The following is a 23,051-nucleotide window of genomic DNA, read 5'->3' as shown; positions in this document are numbered from 1 at the left end:
CAGGAAGGCTGCCGGGGCAGAAGAAGTCTCTGGGCCACAGTTTCCTCAATGGGACAGGTCAGTGTGTTAAGCGCCCTGTGCTAGAGCTTTTCCCTAGAGCCTGAGCACCGTTTCTCTCGTCTCCCCAGAGACCTGGGGCCACACTCACCCATGGGCACGAGGATCCCGATGACTGCAGCAGTGACTGTTGAGCCCATCTTGCCGCCTTCATTCCCATCTGCAAAACACAAACATGCAGAACGATGCTCCATCACCGTGAGCCCAAGTCCTTGCTGGCCTCAAGCTGTAAGAACTACCCAACTGCCTCTTGCCCTCATTCCAAAGTGAGGATCCTGGCTAATGCCCAACAATTCGGTCTTTCCAGATCCCATCGAAACTCCCGTGACGTGAGCAGGACAGAGGTTATCTTCATTTCACACACGGGGAAACAGACTCTTACTGGGGTCCTAGGGCCTCTCACAGAGAAGCTGCAGAGCTGGGACCCAAACCCAGGACGCGTGCCCGAGTCCTTTACCCTTCCCACAGTGCCACAGTGCCGGGAAGTTGGGGGGCGGGGTGCCTGGCGGAGTGAACACTTAGGTCTCCATGTTGCCGACTGACTGAGGCAGCTGCCTTTTCCAGGCAGTATCTATTGCTTTGTCTCCATTGTTTGGGTGGTCTGTCTGTCCGTCTGCATTATCGGCTTATTTTCCATAAGTAATTACAATGGGACGCACTAGAACGTAGTGGAACCAACAGCACAGGCTCCTGGGGTCAGACACCCTGGGTTCAAATCCCAGCTCTCCCACTCGCTGCTTGTGCAGGCAAGTTGCCGACCTCCTAGGGACACTGTGAAGGTGAAGGGAGATAATTCACGTAGAGTGCTTACTTAGCCTGGTGCCGGGCACAGCCTTGCCTGATTCAAAGGGGGGGTGAGTAGGATGGGGGTTGTTTCGAGGCCTAAATAAAGTATATAAAAGCATATTCTAAACTGAAGAGTGCTGGGAAAATGTACCATCCTTTCCACTCTAACAACCATTTTCATGAGAACATCTGCACAGCACTTTTCAGTTTAGAAAGCAGTTCTCCGGGGCGCCTGGGTAGCGCAGTCGTTGAGGCGTCTGCCTTCGGCTCAGGGCGTGATCCTGGCGTACCGGGATCGAGTCCCACATCAGGCTCCTCTGCTATGAGCCTGCTTCTTCCTCTCCCACTCCCCCTGCTTGTGTTCCCTCTCTCGCTGGCTGTCTCTCTCTGTCAAATAAATAAATAAAAAATCTTTAAAAAAAAAAAAAAAAAAAAGAAAGCAGTTCTCCTGGATGCTGGCGACGGCCCTCTGAGGCACGGCAGGGAGCTACCCGCTGCATTTGCTCTAGGAGGGCAGGGGATCGCCTGGCAATGGCCCGGATGCCAGCCTGCAGTGTGCCCATTCCTCCCAGGTGCTCTAAGGGAACCTAAGCGGTAAGGGGAGCAAAGGGGGGGACCGCTTGGGAAGCCTGCTGCGGCACCGCCTACCCCTCGCCGCGCACGAGCCAGCGCTGGACAGCGAGAGTCAGACCTGGAGCAGCCGGAGGCCGGGGGGGGGGGGGGGGGCGGGGAGGAGACCCCGAGCTCGGAGGCTCTGCCCCACCTGAGAGGGACAGGGTCTCACACACGTGCCACCTGCCTCTCGGAACTTCAGGCCGAGCGCTCCACTCCGCAAAGCCAGCTTCTGCCGGCAAGATGGGCCCGACGAGAAGGCGCTACCAGGCTGCTTGGTTTCTGGGCCACATACGGGAAAAAATTTAAAAGATGGTTCATCTTCTTATGTGAACTCGCCCTGGCAGGTGACTCAATTAAAAAGGTATTTGCTGGCTAATGAGACAGAACATTTCTAGCAGTGACAAGTACGGCTCCCAATGATTTCATAAGCACTGAACTTAATTCTTTTCATAGGAAGAGGCACAGGCAGACCACAGTGACGGATATTACTATCTGGGGAGCCGGCTGAGGGGGCTAAGAACAGAGACCAGAGCTTCTGAGGTTTCCAGACCCGAGGGACACCCCCTCATCCACACGCCCCGTGGCCGCAGAGGCTGGGAACGCGATGCTTTGTTTACGCCCTCCTTTGTCTCTCCAGGCAATCTCGGGAGGCAGGTGGGGGAAGGATAATTATCACTCCCACTTTGTAGGTGAAGAAACTGAGGCTCAGAGATAGTGGCTCAGAGAAGTGGCTTCCCACAAGACCCTCTACAAGTTCGGGGCACCTGAGACTCAGTCATAGGCGGGCACCTCCACCTGCTTCCTCAGAGAGCTCTAAGATCCTGCTTTGGTACGCTCTCGTCTTCCACATATCTCCCCTCCCTGCACTCCCCCCCCTACCCCACCCCAGCCTGGTCCTGGCTTCCCGAAGGCCCCTCCTGGGTCACAAAAGAACTGGGAACTCATTTCCTTACAGTGCTGGGAGTGGTTGCTGGTCGCAGGGCTTGGGGTAGATGGCTTGACGCTGGGAGCCCTGGGGCCACTAGCTGAGCCTGGGACCGCCGCTGCCAGGCTCGGTGTCTCTGTGCTGTGGTTCTGGTGGGTGAGGCTGTGGACGGTGGCCCCGGGGGCTCTCGTGGTGTCGGCTAGCGTCCTTGCTGTGGTAGGAGCTAACGTCGTAGTTGAGGTAGATTGAGGTGCTGGAGGGGAAATGCCACGGAGGTCACTTGGACAGAGAATTCTCTTGCTTTATGCCTAACTTACTGCCTCTATGAATTACACTTACGAAGTCATCCTCCAGGCTCGGCTCAAATGCCACTTCCCTAAACCTCCCTAAACCTCCTGTGCATGGGCTCTGACTTTTTCTTGAGCTGCATCCCACACATTGATTTGATTAAGACGAGTCATTGAAACAAGGCTATAGAATTAGGTGTGGGCAAGAGCACTGTAAAAGACTGGGAGAGGGGGAAATCATATAAATCCGGAAGGATTTTACACGCCTATTGTTACACTGCTAAACTGAAATTCTCACTCCGCTTTAAACAACTGAACCTGGAAATCACAATGCATAAATCTGATGAGCAGATTTGTGCTCAGACCAAAGGCCTTGGCCCTGGATCAAGACAGGACAATGAATATAAACTTATACAGTCGAAGTATTAACTGTTAGTCCCAATCATATCACAAAAGGGCTTCTGTGTGTTCACTTCTAGGTGAGGAATAGGCAGGCTCATAGTCACCTGCATAGAAACAGTAACCGAAGCCATAGGGATCAAGGGTTCTTGATTTCAGGTCTTCAAGGGGCTCCAGAAACGCCCCCAAACTGAATTTAAAATGTTGTATGTATATGCTCATTTTTCTTGGAAGTGAGAAGAGAAAGCCTTGGAAGGACCCTTGGGAGACACCAGCATTCTAGGAAAGTAAAGAAGGCAACAAGCAGCCAGAAAAGACAGACAAAAACCGGAAGCATATGGCGTCCCAGAAGCCAAGGGAGGAGTTTAGCAGGAGGGGTCTCGCACAGCCAGGGGCCAGCCCCTGGTGGTCTGCTTACCTCGGTAGCACCTCTTCATGTCTGGGCCCAGCCACATCGTGTCAGGACAGGCACACGTGTACTTGGGAGAGGGGCTGGAGATCTGGGGAGCAGGAAGGCACAGGTACTCACAGCCGCCATTGGGCTGGGCACTCAGCTCGCAGGCATCTGCAGCTAACCGCACAGAGAGAGAGAGAGAGACAGAGAGAGTGTTGGAGCGGAGCAAAAACAAGACATGCCAAGTCCTCCCTTCTCCCGAGGATGAGGCCCTTCCCAGTCGGCACAGTCCAAAAACTTTCTCTCCTACTTTTATTGGGCACCTCCCAGCCTTGTAACCGGTGTTTTACCCCTCCCCCCTTCCTTCAGTCCTGACGGCAACTCTGAGAGGGGGTGCATGCCCCAGAATGACAGATAACAGACGCCTAGGCTCACAGAGCACAAACTGGTCAAAGTTACAACTCCAGCGATTTTACAGCCGGAATTTAAACTAAGGCCTGTCGGATTCCAAGGTCCGTGTTTCCCTCCCATGCCATGTGCCACGTCTCTTCCTCATTTAAACTTCCAGGTCTTAAGGAGGGCATGTGTTGTGATGAGCCCTGGGTGTTATGTGTAACTGATGACTCGTTGAACACCACACCCAGAAACTAATGATGTACAGGGGCTGATTGAACATAATCTACAAACAAACAAACCTCCAGGTCTAGAATCGGCACCAAGCTCATCTCCTCTCTCCCCCAGCGGCCACACCTGCGTTACAGGTGGACGGGGCACTATGTCCTAGCAATAGAGCAGGGGGCACCCGAGGAGCAGGATTCCCGGCTTCTGGTCCCAACCGACGAGCCGGATTGCTCCACGGCCCTAGGCCACATTCGCTTATACTGCTGCAAAATGGGTACGCATCATTAAGGAGAGGCGACGTGCTCCCTCACGGCAGGAGGAGCTCTTGGAATCGGACAGACCTGAGTGTGGGTTTTAGTTCCTCTCTGAGCCCATTTCCTAAATGAGAACAGGAGGACCCGCTCTTCGTAGGTACAGATAGGACTTTATATGGTTTTTATATCCAGCCTTATTTCACCAAGAGCTGAAGGAAAGTAGGTAAAATGTGTGAGAGCAAAGCCCCCTCCCAACGAGAAGGGCTGCTGCCACGTGTCCCCTTCCGTGACCGTGCACGTGGCCTGACCAGTGCTGGCAGAGGGCGCGGGCAGGGGACCCGGCGTCAGGCAAGGCTCACCTCTTGGCTGCTTCAGCTCATGGAAGATGACAATGTCATGTGGGTTATTGAGGTTTTCAGCGAGGATGGAGATTTCCAAGCCATTGAGCCGATTTGCACTGAAAATGGCCTCATTCTCCAGGTCTGTCCAGAACACCTTGTCCTGTGGGGGTACAGATGCAGAGGATGGGAGGCCTAGAGCCTAAACCCTTGCCTTCAGTCTGAGGGCCTGGCTCCAAACCACCACAAGAACTGCCCTGACATCTCCCCTGAGCTCTCCTGTCCACGGATTCACAAGGCGCGGGGGCGGGGGGGTGTCTCTCAGCCTCTAATCTGTGGCAGACATTCTAGTTCCTTCTGTCACAGAGGGTTATTTGTTGATTTTGTGCTTTGGCCTGAAGACTGCTCATTAATGCTGAGTAGGCCTGCTTCCGGGACCCAAGAGGAACCCAAGGTTGGGTCTCGATGGCTACTACCATTCCTGGGGCCTGGGACCAAGATCGGAGGGGACGTATGAGCTACCGAGGACTATTTCCTGATAGGTCTTCCTACAGCCTCCGGGAACACACGAGTATGCCTCCAACGCTTTGTCCGTATTAGCCTACAGATGCGTCTCCAGGCAAATCCAGAAGGACAGGTGCGGCCACGGAGCTTCGTGCACAGATCTGGACACATACCCGTGGAAGCACACTTGCACCGGAGCAGACACTCAACCAAGTCTTGGTATAAGTGTTCACATACTCACAAGCACCAGCACGTACAGAAACGCACGCTTGTAAATGCATTTGTGTATACACACGCACGTACGCTTTGCACGTACACGCCACACATATGCACAAGCACATACACGTGTGTCTGAACACACCTGTCTTTCGAAGCAGGGGCTGCACCTGGAGATGGGGCTTTGCCCACAATTTCAGAGCCGTGCCGAGTGATGTCACCCCAAGCAAATATGGCCAATACCCACCACAGACCACTGTGCCCTCGCTTTCCCTCCCCTTGGTGGCAGAGTTAGTTTAGGGGAGAGATCGATGTGCTGAGACGTTGGCTGGTTCTGGGTTCCTCGTTCCCCAAGGAGAAAGGTTGTTAGGGTCAGAACACAGGCACAGGAGGGGCTGGACGCTTCACCCCCGAGCTCCGTGAACACCGAGATAATGTCTGATTCACTCTACGACCCCCGGGGCCAGCAACGGTCAGTGGAAGCGTGCTGAACTGAATAGCATCTCTCAGGCTATTTCCGACAGTAGACTCTCAGGGAATGTATGTTCCTTCTTCCCTCCGTCCCTTCATTGGGTACCTTCTGTATATGGGGGTTCAGTGCCAGGTGCTGAGGGTACCGGAGGAAACACACGTGGTCTAGCAACTTACCTGTGACGAGTGCTCTGAAAGCGGTCTTGGGAAGGAAGCACACGACAGGCTGCCAGGCCTCTGTGTGCAGGCAGCTCGCACACCGCGTACACGCAAGTCAGCTGGCTTCCCTGTCCCTTTGTTTCCACCTGGACAAGTCTCAGAGAGCCATCCTATTTGAAAAGCCTTTTCTAGGCTTCAGCTTCTGCTAGGGCCATGTCTGCCCTCCCGGGCTCACCTCAAACACAGCTATCCCAAATGGATGGCTCAGGAAGTCAGGGGAGGAGATCAGCATCTTCCTGTTGCCTCCGCTGAGGTCAATGCTGGACAGCTGGTGAAGCTTGGAGTCTACCCAGTACAAGCGCTGGTTCAGCAAATCTTGGGGAGGAGAAAGGGGACAGGGGATCAGGTCTTGAGTCTGGGATGCCAACCAGGATCTCTGCTCCTCTCTGCCCACTTCCCTACCCACGTTTCCGAGCCAGGCCTCCGACGGAGGCCAGACTGGGACAACCATCTAGAAATGCAGGCACGGGCACTATAAGAGGATAGAAGCAAAGACCCATGAGCTGCAGATGGTAGTCAGCACCAGGTAGTGGGACAGGCCCCCAATCCAAGGGAAGGCAGGTCTCACCCAGGGTGATTCCATTGGGCCATTCAATGTTGTCTGATACCAGTGTTTGCCGGTCCACACCGTTGAGCCCAGACTTCTCGATCTTGGCCTGGTACCCCCAGTCAGACCAATACATGAACCTAAAAGAGAGAAGCACTCAACTGGGCTTTTTGTCAGGGGATGGGGTTAGGGCGGTCTGGGTCACAGGGCTCACTGACTCACTGAATGTACAGATCATGCTCAGCGGGGGCTGGGAAGGCCTCTGAAATCCATGGGAACCATCAAACCTAAGAGTTAGCCGTTGTGTTAGCTTCCCCTCATCCGAGAGCCTGGGGAAGCCTGTATTCCCCGAGCGTCCACCCAGCCTCAGCCGAACAGCCTCTGAGCCCCTCTCTCCCACTCTGGCAGCCCTGACCGGAGCTCTAGAGGCCAGAGCAGGAGAGGCCCTCGTCAACCCTCTCTTACTTTCCTTGTCTGCAGAGGGGAAAGTGGGCGGCTTACCCAGGGTACAGTGCTAGAACTTGGCGCAGGGTTTCTCTCTCTTCTTTCTTGAACATTTATTGAGTACCTGCTGTGAGCCAGGCAGTGAGCTGAGAAGTTTCGCCTCATGTATTTACAAATGCAGCCATCACTGCCCCTCTAATCTGTCCCTCTAGAGCAGGGAAATGAACTCTCAAAATGGAAATAAGGTGTCACTCTCTGGCTTTTAAACTTTATGGTGGTTTCTCCTATTGCCCTTAAAAGAAAAACCCAAATCCTTCTCACAGCTGACAGAACTCTGCCCGCTCAGGCCTCTGCATGCCTCTTTGGTTGTCTCTCCCGTCACCACCCTGCCCTTCCAAACCCCACACGTGCCCCAGGGGAGCTCCAGGGCACCAAGCCTTTGTCAGACAGGCCTTCGCAGAGCCTCGGGCCTCCACCGGCCCCCGGGCTCCTTCTCAGTGTGAATGTCTTTGCAGGACAGAATCTTTCTCTGTAAGAAGGTTCGCCCTGTTATTATCTCTGAAAGCACCGGTTCTTGCCTTCCTCGCCCTTAACAATCAGTTATTTCTGTGTGCATTTGGGCGGTGTGGTGTATTTTACTATTTCCCCACTAGTCTGCAAGCCCCACTGAGGGCAGGCTCGCCGGTCTTGCTCCTCACTGTGTACCTGGCAGGTAGCTCCTGGGTGACCCACAACAGGTTCCTATTTAATATTTGTTGGACAAAGTAATGTTTTCATTCTAGCCCTACCAGAGCCTCCGGAGACTCTCATTATTAGTCCCATTTTATAGATGAGTAAATTGTGGCTCGGAGGGGTTGACTTCCCTCAGATCACACTGTTAATAAGTAGTGGAGGCAGCCTTCACATTTATATACAAATACAAGCTGAACTCTAGAGCCTGGAGGCTTCGTTCTCCCCCAGGCTGCCTCTGCTGACACCTGGTGTCAGGCCAAGGCTGACTTGGGGCTGGGGGGGGGGCTCAGTGGTTGCCCTGGATACCTTCTGGTAGCGGCTTCGGCGTCACTCTCTACCCATCCCCATTCTGCTCCGTACACCAAAAACCCGACCCGTGTGCGAACCACCTCAGCGGGCTTGGCGCCCCAGCTTTCTGGCTTCCCGTTGCGTTCCGCGCAGTGTCTGAGCAGGAGGAGGGAGGGACTGAGGGCAGGGTGCTTGTTTCAGAGTCCTCTCTACAAAGTCGCCTCGGGCTGGCTACTGCTCTCAAGGTGACCCTCTTTCCTTCCCAACCCAGGTCCCCCTCCCTGGCCCTGCCCCTCAGGCGAAGGGCTGCTAACGGGCACTGTTAGGGACAGTGTCTCAGACGTCGCCCACGCCTCTGTAAACAGTCCCCTTGGTAAGCTCTCCCCAAATTCTCTGAATTTGGGTGTGCGGTGGGTCTCCTGCTGGGACGCGGACAGATCCACGCCGGACCGGAGATGGGCTGGGTGTAACTACGTGAGGGGGAACACACAGGGAGCAGAGCTGCGGCGGGGGTTAAGTGAGACGACTCGGCATCAGTAGGGTGCCCGGTCCTGTGCTGGGCGCTCCTACGCATGCTCCTTAAAGCACAGCCGTCGGTCCCTGCCCAAGGCCTCACACGTTCTGTCAGGTGCCACCGTGGTCCCCAGCCACCCTCACTGGAGGAAGAGGGTTTTCTTATCTCCGTTTAACAATTAAAGAAACAGTAATAGGAATTTGACTACAGCTGCTGAGAAACCGTGACTTCCTGGGACATCCCTCCTGAGGAAGCGAGGGAAGAGGCCTGCTCTGTTCAGGCCCCCAAAATGGAGGTGTGGCCAGAGCCAGGCAGGCTGGGTGGTGAGGGGCCCAGAGAGTGTGGGCCCAGGGGTGGGCAGCCTGGAGCAGAGCAGACCCAGTGATCTTAGTCCTCATTATCTTACTGGCGGTCCTGCAGGGCAGGGAGCAGACATGTTTGATGTAACTCCAGAAGTCAATGGAGAAAGTCAAAGTTAGGCAGATTTGCAGATATGAGGAGGAAAAAAAATCTAAACACTCTCTAGTGGGCAGAGCTGCCCTGAAATGCAACGGCCCCGGTAGGAAATAATGAGCTCCCTGTCCCCGGGAGCGTGGGAGCGGCCACCAGACGCCCACCTGGATGCGGCAGCCTGAGGAAAGACTCCTGCGCCAGGAGCTTCTACCAGGCAACCTCCAGAGCCCAACTCTCCTCTGAGATGCACTGATTCTATGATATGATGAGCGAGTGGCGGAGTCCAGGAGAGCCCTGGTGACCAATGCCCAAAGAACCCTTGGTCAGGGGTTAATAGTCTGAGGGGCCCACACAGACTTTCTTCCCTTGGGCTGTCTGAGTGGCCCAGGGTCTTCCAAAGTACTCCAGATAGTTCTTACCACAGACACATGAGGACTGAGTGCCTACGGTGGGAGAATGGGAAGTTTGGGTGTGGACACTCACCCTCTCAGGGGGTCGACAGCAATGGCCCGGGGTTCACTGAGGTCACGGCTGAAGAGAGTGCAGCGGCGGCCACCATCGATTGTGGCCACGGAGATGGTCTTATTGCCCGAGTCAGTCCAGTAGATGTGCTTGTGGACCCAGTCCACCGCCAGGCCCTCTGGAGAGTGCAGCTGCTCATCGACGAGGACCTCCTGCTCTGCCGGGTCGCTGGCCTTGTCCATGTAGGCGCTAGGAGCAACCAGAGCTGGCCGTGGGGCAGGTGCTCCACCCACGGGTCCATCTGGAGCTGCCCGGGCACCCTCCCCCCCTCCCCTTGAGGCCATGGCAGTGGCTGGTTTCTCTTCCACACATTCCCTGGGCCACCAGGGGCAAGCATACGGGCTTGAATCAGCCACAGCCCCTGGCCTGGAGGAGCTCAGTTTAGTGGGAGACAGGGATTTATAGCCAGGTAATCAGTACAAGATGATTGCGGAAAGCATCGGAGACTCTAACAGCCGAGAAACGAAGACTCTGTTATCCTGGAGGACTGGAGAAGGCTCTGTAGTTGAGGCCTGAACGACTAGCTCACCAGGAGCACAAGGAACAGAAAGCAGAAGGAATAGCACATGTGAGCGCTATTCCAGAGTGTGCGTTCTGGACAGTGAGGCATCTGGTGGGGGTAGAGCTGAGTATGCGGGATGCAGACTGGGATAAGTGTAGGTAGGGGCCGCATCCTGACGGGCTCTGCAGGCCATGCTAAGCAGTCAGGATTTCAGTCTGGGGGGAGGAACGGAGCAGGTGAGAGGTCATGGTCAGATAGGCATGTTGGATCACTGTGGCGCTGACGCACTGGAAGGGGAGGAAATGGAGGCAGGGAGACTGGCCAGGGGACCATCACAGCGGCCGGGTGAGGGATGAAGAGAGTCTGCAGAAAGGCTGTGTCCGTAAGAATGGAGAGAAGGGGCTAAGAACACAACAGACACTCAGGAGGCAACACTACCAGGACTTTCTGTCTCCCAAATGCTGTTTTTCCCAAGGCTCTCTCCTCCCCCACGTCCTCCCTCTGGTTGATTAGATCCATAGTACCCACTGCCACCCATAACCCTGACTCTCCCATCCTGACCACTCTTATACGCCCCAGACTGTAAAGCCAACTGGCACTCCTTGGATGTCCCACGGACACCTTGAACTCAACACATCCCAAACTGCCCACCCGCATTCCCCTCCCCTCAACCAGCTGGAATGGCCAACACCCCCATCCAGCCCCATCTCAGAGAAGCAGCACCACCCACGAAAGCTCCCGAGCCAGAAATCTGAAACTCCCAGAATGCACCTCCTTCGGCCCCATATCCAGTCTGTCATCAAATCCAGCCTCTTGCAGGCGTAACTGGGGGGTAGACATGGCTCTGGCTGCTTCTGTGTGTGAGTCTAAACTGAGTATGTGTCTGCATCCATCCATCCATCCCATCATTCTTTTAACAGTCTACCCCGTGCCTGGTCATTGGCAGTCCTGCCACGTGGATCTCAGGACAAAGAAAGGACAAGGTGTCCAAAAAGGGGCCCAGACATGTAGGGAGGCAGACTTGTGGGATTTGAGAAAGACCTACAAGAGGACCTCCTTGTGTGTGTAAGGGGCCTTCTGGAGAGCTGAAGTCCACTGACTATGGTGTCAGAAAAAGTAAAGGGCTGGACTAGGGGTAGTGCTACCTGAGAAGAGTTCCCTGACACCCCAGATTGGGTAAGAGGCCCCCTCTGTGCTTTTCTCTCAGGATCAGCATAATAGACATCACTATATTGTGAGTGCGGTCCTCCGGGCAGGACCAGGTCTGAGTCATCCTGAGTCATCCCCACGATCCAACACGCGGATATGTGAGCTGCTTTCAAAGTCCTCACTAAAGCTAGAGCTTCTTCCTTCCTGGCCTGGTGGAGCGGTCCCTGTGTCTTGCGCGGTCCCGCAGGGCCACCAGAGGTCAGTCAAAGCCCAGGGGGGTGGGCTCAAAGCGGCTCTCCCCACAGAGCTCTCTGCCTAGGCCAGCCCGGGAAGGAGAAGGTCTGGCAGTTCCATATCCACTGTGATCCTGCATCCCTTCCTAGGTCCCAGTCTGTCCCAGGGGATCCTGGAGGCGGGGGGGGCCCAGAGGCCACCCTTCCTCTCCTCCTGTCAGGCCCCTGGCCTGGCTGCAGGACACCTGCCACTGCTCACCTGTAGATCTTGCGGTAGGAGAGGTCACACCAGTAGATGCGGTTGGTGGCAACTTCGACATCCAGCGCCACGACGTTCTTGAGCATGGGGATGAGGCGCGAGTAGTCCCGCTTCACCAGGTCTATCCTCCGCACCTCGTGCCGGTTCGTGAAGATCAGCGACGGGCTTCTGCCAGCTGCCGTGCAGGAAGGTTGAGAGAAAGGATCAGCACGAAAGGCGAGGCTTCAGGTGCAAAGTACCATGTATAACAGAAGGATCTGTACTCTTTTCATTAGACACAAACTCCCCCCAAATCCTGTACGTCTCCTCATCTCCTCCTTAGGCCTTCTGTGGTGTGGCCCCAAGCTCCCTGTCTAGCCTTGCCACTCACCCTAACAGCCCTGGACTCCAGCCACCAGACCACCTATTATGACCTAGCCACGGCAGAGCCTGGCTGCCTCGCGCCTTTGCTCAAGTGGTCCCCTCTACCTAGAATGCACTGCCCCCAGCTCCCCTGCTTAGGGCCCCACTGCAATAGTTCACAATGGGGCAACGTGAGCATTACGTGTTTCCGAAAGGGCAGAGTGTGAGGGCAAACATCAGAACTAGGGTGAGATTTAAAAGAGGAGATGCAGTCTCAAACTCCCCTCCCTGAACACGGAGTCTTTAGTTTATGCAGAATGTGTCTGGGGACAAGACAAGAGAGGAAGCTTCAGAGGCTGGCAGGGGGAAGGGTCCTGTGAGCTGGGTGTAGAGTTCGCACTGGACTCCGGAACAGCAGCAGGGGTGGGGTATGTGTAATACGCAGCACAGATTACACGTGCAATGGAGACGACGCACGACCACCCACGCACACACAAAAGCCATTTTCAGACTTCGGAGGCTATTTTAGGAAGATCACTAGTGACCGAGACCTTCCTGGCTACTCAGTACGAGGGGGACTATCCCAGAGGCCTGTGAGGACCAGCGCTTAACCCCGCTCTCACTCCTCCAGCCTGGTTTTAGGTGAGTCGGGCCACTCCCAGCTACCAACACCTGTACCTGGAGCTGCCTGGGCCTCCTCCCCCCGTTTTCCAGCTGACAATCCTGCAGGTCACCTGGTCCCTGTCACCATGCATCTGTGCCAGGCTAATGAGTTCCCTGGGGGCCGGGCAGGACCAGCACAGAGCCCTGCGGGGCCTGGGCCTGTGACCCGTGTGTGGTGATGGGTCAGGGGAGCGGGGAGAGGGAGGACGTGGTACTGACAGAGAGTCCAGAGAAACAGAGCTCCGGGTGCAGGAAGGAGAAAGAAGGAGAGCCGACTCCAAAGCCCTGTCCCTGACCATGCCATTTTCCTCATCCCCGAACGAGAGCCGCGGCGCTACCCCCTGAAAGGCAGGAGCCGGGTTACAGGGTGTCCCGAGGCCACGTCTACTGAGAGCTGTCTGTGACAGGGAGCCAGTGTGCAGATGATTGGGATTTTTGTGTGACTGCCTCTATGTTCCTCTGCAGGGCCTTGTGACTACACAGCAGTTGTGTATTGTCTCCACCGCACGTACATAATCCGTGTGCAGATGACAAGTGTCCCACCCCGGGGCGGGGGCATGAGGCGCTGCGGTACGTGTCGCACCCGGCGCACCTGGGCTCGCGGGCTTCGTGTCCCTCACGGTCTGCACACTGCACGTCGTATGCGTGCACCCGAGCCCCAGACGCGTACGGCCAGCTGCCTCCTCACTACCTCCACGCGGATGTCGGGTTGGCTTTCTTGAAAACTCAACAAGCCCAAATCCATCTTCTATTCCCCCAACCCTGCTTCTCTCACCATCTTTCCCAGCTCCATAAATAGCAATCCTGTTTTCCCAGTTGTTTGGCCAAAAATCTTGTAGTCATTTTTGACTCTTTTTTTTAAATTTTAACTCTCACATCCTGCATTCAATCGTTATGTGCATCCTGTTGCGTCAAAATAAGTCTTGACCTTCACAGTATGTCCAGTCTGTCTGCTTCGCATTATTCGCACTGCAACACCCTGGTCCAAGCCACCATCGCCTCTTCTGGGATACGGCCAAAAACCTCTTACATGGTTTCCCTGCTTCTTCCCTTGCCCCCTACAGTCTCCTCCCAGCACAGCAGCCAGGGGAAGCCTGTGGAAATGGAAGGCACGGCACGTCCCTCCTCTACTCAAAACCCTCCAAGGCTTCCCCCTGACTTGGGCTGAAATCGAAAGTCAGCCCTTACAACGGTCTAGAAGGCCTCTGTGATCTGCCCGGAGTCACCTCGTTGACCTCATCTCCTACGCTCCTTGCTCTGGCTACACTGGCTTCCCCGCTGCCATCGGAACACACCACACATGCTCCTGCCTTAGGGCCTTTGCACTTTCCGTTCCTTTGGCCTGAAATGTGGTTCCTGCAGATAAATGCATGGCTCCTTCCTTCACCTCCTCCAGGTCTTGACTCAAATGTTACCTTCTCAGGAGGGGCATTCCCTGACCAGTCTATCTAAAACCGGAGCCCCATCTGCCTTCCTGGACTTCCCTCTCCCTTCCCCATGTTGTAGTCCTCCTTAACCATGATCGCCATCTGCCAAGCTCTCTGTTTTACTTACTTATCAGATTTCTTGTCTGCCCCCCACCGGGATTTAAGTCCCATGAGGGCACAAAGGGATCTGCGTCCACTTTGCTTACTGCCCAATCCCCAGTGCCTGCAACGATGTGTCGGTCTGCGCACGTCACGCCCTCTGCGGGGACGACCCGTGCTGCGTGCGTCGTCTGCACGGTCCAGTGCGTGTCTGTATGTTGTGCGTGCTGCATGTGCCGTGTCTGTGCCACACCGGGTGGCTCTGGTCAGGGTCTGTGCGGGCGTTCATGTGCAGCGTGCTGTGGTATGAGGTATACGTACAGTCCGAGCACCGCCTGTGCCCCCTGCTTCGTGTGTGTGTGTGTGTGTGTGTGTGTGCACCTGGGTACCCATCTGCTCCTCACACAGGTGGCAGCAGGCTGCTCTCTGCATCCCCTTGGAGCTGCCCCCCCTGCCCCACACCTTGGGGTGCCCATACCGACAGCCTTGCAGTTCTTGGTCAGCATGTCCATCTCGTAGCCAGGGTGGCACTCGCACTTAAAGTAGCCCTTGTAATTGACGCAGATCTGGCTGCAGGCATCGGGGTCCTCACACTCGTCAATGTCTGCGGGGAGGAGCGCAGGTCAGAACCGGCAGGGCGCTCTGCCTCTGCTTGGGGGGTGCAGGGTGGGGAGAGGAAGGTCTCACCGCCACAGGTCTTCTGGTCCAGGAGCTGGTAGCCGGCTGGGCATGTGCACTCAAAGCCGATCTTGAGGTCCGTGCAGATGTGGGAGCAGCCGCCATTGTTGTGCAGACACTCGTTCAGCCCTGGGGAGGGACACAGGCTCCTGAGGGTCCAGCAGCCTGGGCTAGGGCGGGGGCAGGACAGGGGTAGGGTCTAGAGCTGAAGCAGAGCCTCGGGGCGGCAGGATCCCCGCAGAGCCAGGATGCTTTCCAACTGCACTGAGCCGCGGCCTCATTAACCAGGTGACTGGGCGAGAGGAGGCTCAGAGGTGGCAGGTCCTAACTCCAGGCCAGACACAAAGACAAGGACAGAGTGGCACTCGGGTCCTTTGCCTCCCAGGCCAGGGCTCTGTCTACCCAGAGGCTGGAGGCAGTTAGGCTGCCTGAGGTCTTTCCTTTCACAAACACGTGTCTCACAGCTCCTCCTTCCTCGTGACCTCATCGTGCAGGGACCACCCCCAACCCTTGAGAACCCCTTCTGAAATGCCCTTGCGTAAACACCTCCAGCCTCAAGGAGCCCCCTTCCCTCCCAGGGCAGCCTTCCTCTCTGGACTGGTCTTCCTGAAGCTTCTGCTCTCATGCCAGCTCTGCCGGGTGGGGTTGGCCAGAGTCTGGAGGCTCCCTCAGAATCTCCCTAAAGTGCTGATTTCTGGTGCTCTGCCATTCAAGTGCCTTCCTCTGGACACATTCATCCATCCATGACCCTCCCTGGCCAGGACCCAGAGCTAGTCTGCTGCCGTCCAGAGGCGGTCTGAACAACAAAGGCTATCCCCGCTGAGCTTGTGGTTATCTAAGAGCCCAGGCTTTTTCTACACAGAGCTGCCACTTGTTCAGTTCTCTCCTACCACAAAATATGGATTATTTCCACCTTTTCCCCTCTCAGCACCTGTCCCTCTTCCTACACTCAGTCACAGGCCTGGCCCCAGGAATACCGACTGCTGCAGGGGCAGAAGGGACGCCAGGAGCTCATCTGGTCTCGCCGTCCTCCGTTCCCTCGCCCCCTCTGGCAGAGTCCTAGGGGAGGTTAGGGGGGCCGAGACCAAGGCTCACCATGTTCCCACAGCATCTTCCGAGCTTTGGCGTCACAGGTTAATTATGCAAGCCAAGAGAAGGTGCCATGCCACCCTTCTACCCCCCCAGGTTCATGCACTGCCACTCCAGCCAAGCCAAGCAGAGCTGAGCTGAGCCAGCTGTAGCCATGCACACAGCTGCTCTGAGTGGCCCACCCCAGGCCATGCACGGCTGTGCGTGCCCCACCTCCAGCCTGAGCCATGCATAGGGATGATTCCCCTTTACCCCTGGGCCTCCTCCTGTTTCCCCGGGATGTTGGTAGAACTGAAAGAACAAGATCACAGCAGCCCCATGACTGGACGGTCTGCGGGGCGGGGGGGGGGGACTCAGCCAGGTCCAGCCCTGGGAAGGCCCAGCACCTGGGGTGGGCTGAGCCACAGCAGCTTTGAGGGGATCTCTGTGGGGCACCACCTCCAGGAATCTTCCGTCACTCCACACCTTCCCTGACCTCTCCCATACTGTATTACTCCCTCAGTGCTGTCCAGCCATCTGCTCACCACTCACTCACTGCCTCAGTCATGCACCCACTCGCTGCCCCCTACCCCATAGGCAGCAGCAACTCAACAGCTGTATTTACCGAGCCCTTGACAGACTAGCATGTGTGGATGGCTCTGAGAAGGGAAAAGGGAGAGCTCAAAGCGGCCCACGTTTCTCTGAGAGAGGAGAGCACAGTGTCCTCTAGGGCGGAGGTGCGTCGGGGCGAGAGAATGAGTAGTGGGTCCGGACCTTGCTGACCCTGCTCTGGAAGGCCAGCACCAAAGCAGAGGCCGGAGGGGATTCCCTGGGCCTTCCCAACTCCATCCAGCCTGGAGGCGATTCTGCCCGGTGCCTGCAGGGGAGGAGGGCAGTGATGGTCCAGAGGCCGCCATGGAAGGAAGGGGCAGAGTCACTCTCCCCAACACATGCGCGTTCCTGCATGCACGCGCACACACACCAGCGGATGTGCGGGGGCACCAGCAGGCCCGGGGACTCCACAGACACATTCACACAGATGCAGGGACACACAGAGACACGAGACGCAGTTCCCTTGCCTTACTGAGAGGAGGAGCCATGGACACAGACACTGGCCTCTCCCCTGCACAGAGACACAAATACATGCGTACATACTTCTCTTAGGTGTGTCGTGCAAAAGACCAGAAAGAAGAGATTTAGTAGGTTAGCGGTCCCTGGCTAACTCCAAATCTGGGGGGGTGGGGGGGTAGGCTCAGCTGCTCCACTTCCCTATCCTCTTGCCTAGGCTCCTTCCTCTGGGACTTTTCCTGGCAGGGCCTCTGTGGGAGCAGGAAGGCCCAGGAGGAGTGTCTGTCTTGCCAGCTCAGGTGGAGGCTGCGAGACCTTCACCCAACCACTCTTCCTTTCAAAATCATTTTTAAATCTCCAACAGGGGTGGAAACATGCTGTTCCTGGGGAGTTCTAGAGAATGAAGCTCCCTGGAGTGCCCAGAAGGGGAGGTGCTGAGTGAAAACAGGTCTGCCAGGAACGTAGGGTTTGATCTAGGCTCTGTCTTCCCAGGAATTATCTGTCCAAACCCCTGAGCTCAGAAATGAACCTTCCTGGAGCCCACACTGGGTGGGATGCCCACCTCACCTACAACCCAGACTCTCCCATTCTTTTTAGCCTGGAACCCACCCTGACAGCTCTAACCATCAGGATAGCTGCCTCATTCAGCCCCTTACTCATGCCCAGCCTGTAAGTCTTGTCTCCCAGGAAGTCTAAGCTCCTTGGGGGTCAGGATGCTGCCGGGTCTCCCTTACCCTCACTCAGGCCTGGCCTGAGCCAGGTGGCCTTGGGATGCACCTCACTTGGCTACCTGCCTGCTGTCCCCTACCTCTCCCTCTGCAGGGATTCTTGCAGGGGGCTGGAAGGCCTCAGAGGCCAGGAGACCCAGCTAGATCAGCAGGGCAGAATCACTGAGGAAGACTTTCAGAGGCAGCACGTACTCAGAGGTCTGAATGTGGAAGGAGTGAGAGGGAGAGGCCGAGTTTGTGAGAGGAAGCGTAATTGAGCATCTGGGTTGAAAAGGAAAGGCAGCTTGATCTGTAGACAGGCAGAACGAGGCCGCAAAGGCCACCTGGGGCCACAGGACTGCCTGCAAGTCCAGAGAGAGGGTCAGAGCAGAACATGTGCAGAGGGGCAGGCATGGGCCTCAGCCTGGATGCCAGGAGCAGGCATGGTGGGGGGTTAGTCCAGCAGCCAGAAGTAGACAGGTACTGTACCACACTCTTTCAGAGGCTCATCCGACCAGTCCTGGCAGTCTCTCTGAGTGTCACACACTTTCCCGCCGTCCACGCACTCGCCACTCTTACACTGAAATCTGCGGGGACCCTCACATGTTGACTCTGTCGGGCCGGACAAGAGAGTGGACAGGACCTGTGAAACTTTGGGTAGGGAGGGCTAGGCTGGTCTAGGTCCATGGGAGGTGCGCAGAGCTCCAGCCCCAGTCCCCCACTGGTCTCTAGAGGGCTGATGGGAACTCTGCTCTCAGAAGGGCAGGATCCCAGGGATAATCAGGATGCCCAAGCATCATCTAGCTGGGCAAGGTGGGGGGGGGGCTGTGCCTGATCTGGCAGTACTGGGCCCTGAGAGAGAAAAGCAGGAGCCCTACAGAGACCCTGGGGACTGGACTGACCAGCTGAGGGGGACCTGTGCCCTAGAAGCCCTGCATAGGGGAGGCCACCTCATTGTCCAACCCTTTATCCATTTTCCCAGATGACCTGTGGTCAGGGTCTTGGCCCCTGCAGGCAGGAAGTGATGACCAGAGAGTCACCTGAGAATGAAGGGGCCTCCCTGGGGAAGGAGGCTCCGCTTACTCTGGGAAGGAAGCCACTTGGAGGCCTGGGTACGGACAAATGGTGGGGCTGGACTTCCTGCACTGCCTTTTCACGTCCCCCTAGGCCTCTTTGAGCATTTGCAAAGTCCTTCAAAGTCCTGTTCTAGGGTCAGTAGGACCCCAGGGAGTAAATCTGGATAATTTAGGTGCAAGTGGTGCTCTGCGGGCAGACACATCTCAGGGGCCAGGGGGGACCTCTCTGAGCTCTGCTCTCTCCGGAGCCGGGAGAGCTCAGGGCTCTTCTTCAAGGAGGGTGTTGCCCCCCGCCTCCAACCACACGCACCCTGCAGGCAGCCAGCTTCGTCACTCCCGTCCGGGCAGTCCTGCTCCTGGTTGCAGCGCTTGATTGTGGGGACACAAGTCCCATCCCCACACTGGAACTCGTCCCCACGGCAGGTCCCCAGGGCTGCCAGGAGAGGGCAAAGAGGGAGGGTCAGGGCCAACGTGGGGTCGGGACAGCTCTTCTCCCCCAGCCCCCAGCCCCTATCCACCCGCAGCAAGAACAGAGCCAGTGGCTGAGCTTGGGAGTCCTCAGAGGACACCTGGCCAAGGCACTTCCAGTGTACAGATGGGGAGACTGAAGCTCAGAGAGGGGGAAGGCCTCACCCAGGATCACACAGCACTCCAGCTGGCAAAGCCAGGACTGAAACTCAGGTCTCCTGTTTTCCCATCTACCGCCTCTCCCTGGGGCACCTGCCCACAGCAGACTCTCGGCCTGCTTTTGAGTGTTGGTGTTCATTACTTAATGACTTCATCCCTTCAGCAAACCCTTCCTGAGTGCCCGCTGCATGCTGGGCACTATGTGGGATGTGGGGAACCCAGAGTCGACTGGGAGGTTCCCCATCCTCTAGGAGCTCAAGGTGCCGGAGGGGGACTGAGGAATGAACAGATGACATCACAGCAAAGGCTGTGCTGTAGGAGAGTAGCCCAGGGGGAGAGACCCAGCCCAGCTGGGAGGGTTGAGGCCTTGAAGGACAAGCAGGCCCCACAGGTAGGGAGGGCAGGGGCGGCTCCTGAGAGTACCAAGGTCTCAGGCGCTGGAGCCCAGCGGGTGAATGCCTGAAATGCAAGGCAGGACAGGGAGGGCGGGCCTGGAGAAGACCCTTGGCCTCTGGGGTCAGACCTGAGCTGCGCAACTTAGGAGCCTGGGGACCTCAACTGAGGACTCCACCTTCCCCAAGAGCGCGCCCCACCGTAACCCAGGTAACCGGGGCGCGCGGGGCAGGTGCGCCCCGGCAGCCCGCGCCTCAGGCCGGCCTGCAGAGGACGGCGGGGCCGCGCGGTACGGGGGAGCGGGGGCTTACGGCAGTCGGCCTCGTCCGACTTGTCCTTGCAGTCGCGGTCGCCGTCGCAGCGCCAGCCCAGGTGCACGCACTCGCCGCTGCGGCAGGCGAACTGCGCGGCGGCGGCGCAGGCGGCGGGCGCGGCGGTGGCCCCGGGGCCCGCGCGGCCGCACAGCTCGGCCGCCTCGTCCGAGCGGTCCTCGCAGTCGAACTGGCGGTCGCAGACCCAGCGCTCGGGGATGCAGGCGCCGCCGCCGCCGCAGCGGAACTCGCGGGGCCCGCAGGCCGGGTCGGCGCAGCCACGCTCGTCGCTGCCGTCGCCGCAGTCGTCGTCGCCGTCGCACACGAACACGGCGGCCAGGCAGGAGCGGTTGCTGCACTGGAACTCGTGCGGGGCGCACACTGCGCGGGACAGAGAGCCGGTCGGCCCTGCTGCTGCTGCTGCTGCGGGGGGCCCTGACCCTCGCCCACCCGCCGCAGGCGCCCTCTGGGGGGCCCGACGGCACAGGGGGCTTCCGATCCGGGGCCATGCAGGGGGACCTGGGACAAGGCGCCTGCCCTCCCTGAGCCTCGCAGCCTCACTGCGAGCCAGAATTCCCGCCCCGCCATCAGTATTGCGGCGGGGTGCTGCCTGTCTCGAAAGTCCTCGTGCTGTTCCCAGGAAAGGATACCGAACGTGGCACCGACCCATCCCAAGGAATGAGGTCTGGGGCTGTTTCCTGAGGGTGCGGCTCAGGCCCCTCCCCACCCTCATGTGCCGGCACCATCCTGGCTCAGACCCCTGGCCTGGCATCCAAGGCCACTGGCATCAAGCCACTGCTCTACCCCAACACCTCGTACCTGTACACACCCTGGCTTCAGCCATACTAGACGATTCGCTCACCTCCTCAACTCCAGGCCTTGGCCCAAGCTCTTCCCTCTGCTGGGTGCTCTCCTCCTGCCCACCACTTGTCTCTGTATTTCACAGTGACGAGTTCTCATCCTTCAGGAGCCCAAAGTCCATGTCTTTTATAACACACTTTGCGCTCGCCTACTTGGGAAGCCTCTCTCTACCTCTGTTTTCCTTCTGCGTGCCCTTCACAGCATGCTTATGTGTCTGGGTCTCATGTCCTACTGGTCTCCCTCATGACTACTGAATGGGGACCGGCTCTGAGACCCACCCAGCTTTGTCCGGAGGGCCTGGCACAGAGCTTCCTGCAGGGGGAGCGTGTGGAGTGCATGGGCGCTGGACCAGCTAGGGTGTGAGGAGTAACCAAGGATGTGCAGCCGTTAAGGGCATAGGTCACTGGCCCTGCCTGGGGCCCTGGGCTTCCTCTTTCTAGTGAGCTGCTCAGCTCAGAGGCTGGGAGGGCTTTGGAGACCACCAGCCCAAATGCTAGTTTACAGATGGGGAAACTGAGGCCCAGAGAGGAGCAACTTGCCCAGGGTCACACAGAACCAGAACTCAGGTTTGGGGCTCTTCCCTCCTACTCTGACCCCTCTCTGCTTTCTGGTTTGCTTCTTTCCTGGAGTGTAGGCCGTTTTCAGAGCAGTGACCTCCTCATCTCCTCCCTGCTTCATTCCTAACACAGAGGCCATGGTTAGGCCTGGGGGCTGCAGCCTTGGGTAGCATGTTGGTGGCAGCAGCACCAGATGTCTCCACGTGGGGGCGCCAAGAGTCTGTTTTTATTTTCTGATAGAAAAATGTCATTTTTCATTGTTATTGGACATAAATAGAATGATGTCTTCAGTTTCACAATGTAGGCAGCTCCTCATGTGTTGCTGACAGCTCTATCAAGTTCCTGACAGTTGCATTTTTCCCCCTCTGGGCTTTTGGGATGTTGGGGCACTGGTGGGAAAAGCACACATGACCTTGTGGTGTTTTGCCCCTCAAGATTACCCGGATGCCTAGATTAGCTCCCCTCTTTCCTGCCAGACTCAGCTTGCACGTGTCTTGGGGGAAGGACTCACTAAGTTCAGAGTTCTGGGAGGAAGGACTTCCTTATACTGAGCTCTCCCTGAGGTTTTAAAGTTGACAACAGCTTCAAGAGCCGTATTCTCAGGCTTGCATCCAGAGACCCCACTCCCAGCACTCCCAACTGGAAGCCGCTCTGGGGGAGGAGAGAAGGAAGAATTCTTCTTCTATAGCAGAGACATCCAGTAAGACCTTGGAACCACCCTCCTGTCTCCCATAGTTAATGAGGAACACGCCTGCCACCACATGGCCTGGTTAGAGATATTCCCACCCCGTGCAATAGCGGCTGATGGCCCTTAGAGCTGGGGAAACATCTGATTATGGGGGGGGGGGGCAGTAAGGAGGGAAGAGGATCCTCATTGGCCGGTAAAGCCCCGCAAAATTATCACAGCTGAGGAAACAAGCCAGTGCCATCGCTAGGGCTCTGAAACTGCTGGCCGCAGCCAGGATCTCCCCCCATACCCAGATGCTTCCTGCTTCAGACACATCAGAACTCCAGACTTGGAATCTAGAGTGCTGTGTGATTCAGAAGCCTCCAGACAGATGACATTTCCCCTGGGCCAGGGAGGATGAATAGGCTGTAAATAGAGAGGCTGGGGGAGGGAGGGGAGCGGGAGGCAGTGGTGGCTGAGTGCCTGGCAAAAGCCCCCAAAATACCCCAAACCACCCATATCTCAGCCCAGCCTTGCAGCGTAGTTATCGACAGCCAGCCTGTGTCCCCTATTAATCATGAGCTCCCGGAGGAAGAAGCGTGTAGGATTCACCTCATCATCCCTTCCAGAGCCTGGCTCCAGGCCTGGCACACAGTAGGTGTCCATCCAATTGAAACAAGCATAGCCCCACCGGCCCAGGACCTGCTGGCCTGCTCCCTGGGAAGGAGATAATCCTGTGTTTGAAGCTCAGTCATGTGGAACTGCCCCAGTGACCACT

At 57.0% G+C, this 23,051-nt stretch overlaps 1 protein-coding gene across 1 annotated transcript in view; it reads right to left on the bottom strand.

Moving 5' to 3' along the window:
• The window catches only part of LRP8 (LDL receptor related protein 8), a 78,985-nt gene that overhangs the window by 12,057 nt on the left and 43,877 nt on the right, over positions 1 to 23,051 (bottom strand). Inside the window, exons 5-17 of the mRNA XM_048220609.2 lie at positions 20,189 to 20,569; positions 19,168 to 19,290; positions 18,271 to 18,393; positions 14,948 to 15,067; positions 14,739 to 14,864; positions 11,730 to 11,904; positions 9,548 to 9,775; positions 6,655 to 6,773; positions 6,262 to 6,401; positions 4,698 to 4,839; positions 3,488 to 3,640; positions 2,412 to 2,636; positions 149 to 217 (exon numbers count right to left, since the gene is read on the bottom strand). Of these exons, the coding sequence (XP_048076566.2) occupies positions 149 to 217; positions 2,412 to 2,636; positions 3,488 to 3,640; positions 4,698 to 4,839; positions 6,262 to 6,401; positions 6,655 to 6,773; positions 9,548 to 9,775; positions 11,730 to 11,904; positions 14,739 to 14,864; positions 14,948 to 15,067; positions 18,271 to 18,393; positions 19,168 to 19,290; positions 20,189 to 20,569 (2,124 nt within the window). The remainder of the gene's footprint in view (positions 1 to 148; positions 218 to 2,411; positions 2,637 to 3,487; positions 3,641 to 4,697; positions 4,840 to 6,261; positions 6,402 to 6,654; positions 6,774 to 9,547; positions 9,776 to 11,729; positions 11,905 to 14,738; positions 14,865 to 14,947; positions 15,068 to 18,270; positions 18,394 to 19,167; positions 19,291 to 20,188; positions 20,570 to 23,051) is intronic.

The sequence above is a fragment of the Ursus arctos genome, unplaced genomic scaffold (genome assembly GCF_023065955.2).
Source record: "Ursus arctos isolate Adak ecotype North America unplaced genomic scaffold, UrsArc2.0 scaffold_12, whole genome shotgun sequence".
NCBI lineage: Eukaryota > Metazoa > Chordata > Mammalia > Carnivora > Ursidae > Ursus > Ursus arctos.
The sequence above is the reverse complement of the archived record's forward strand: the minus strand, read 5'-3'. Positions and strand labels throughout refer to the sequence as shown.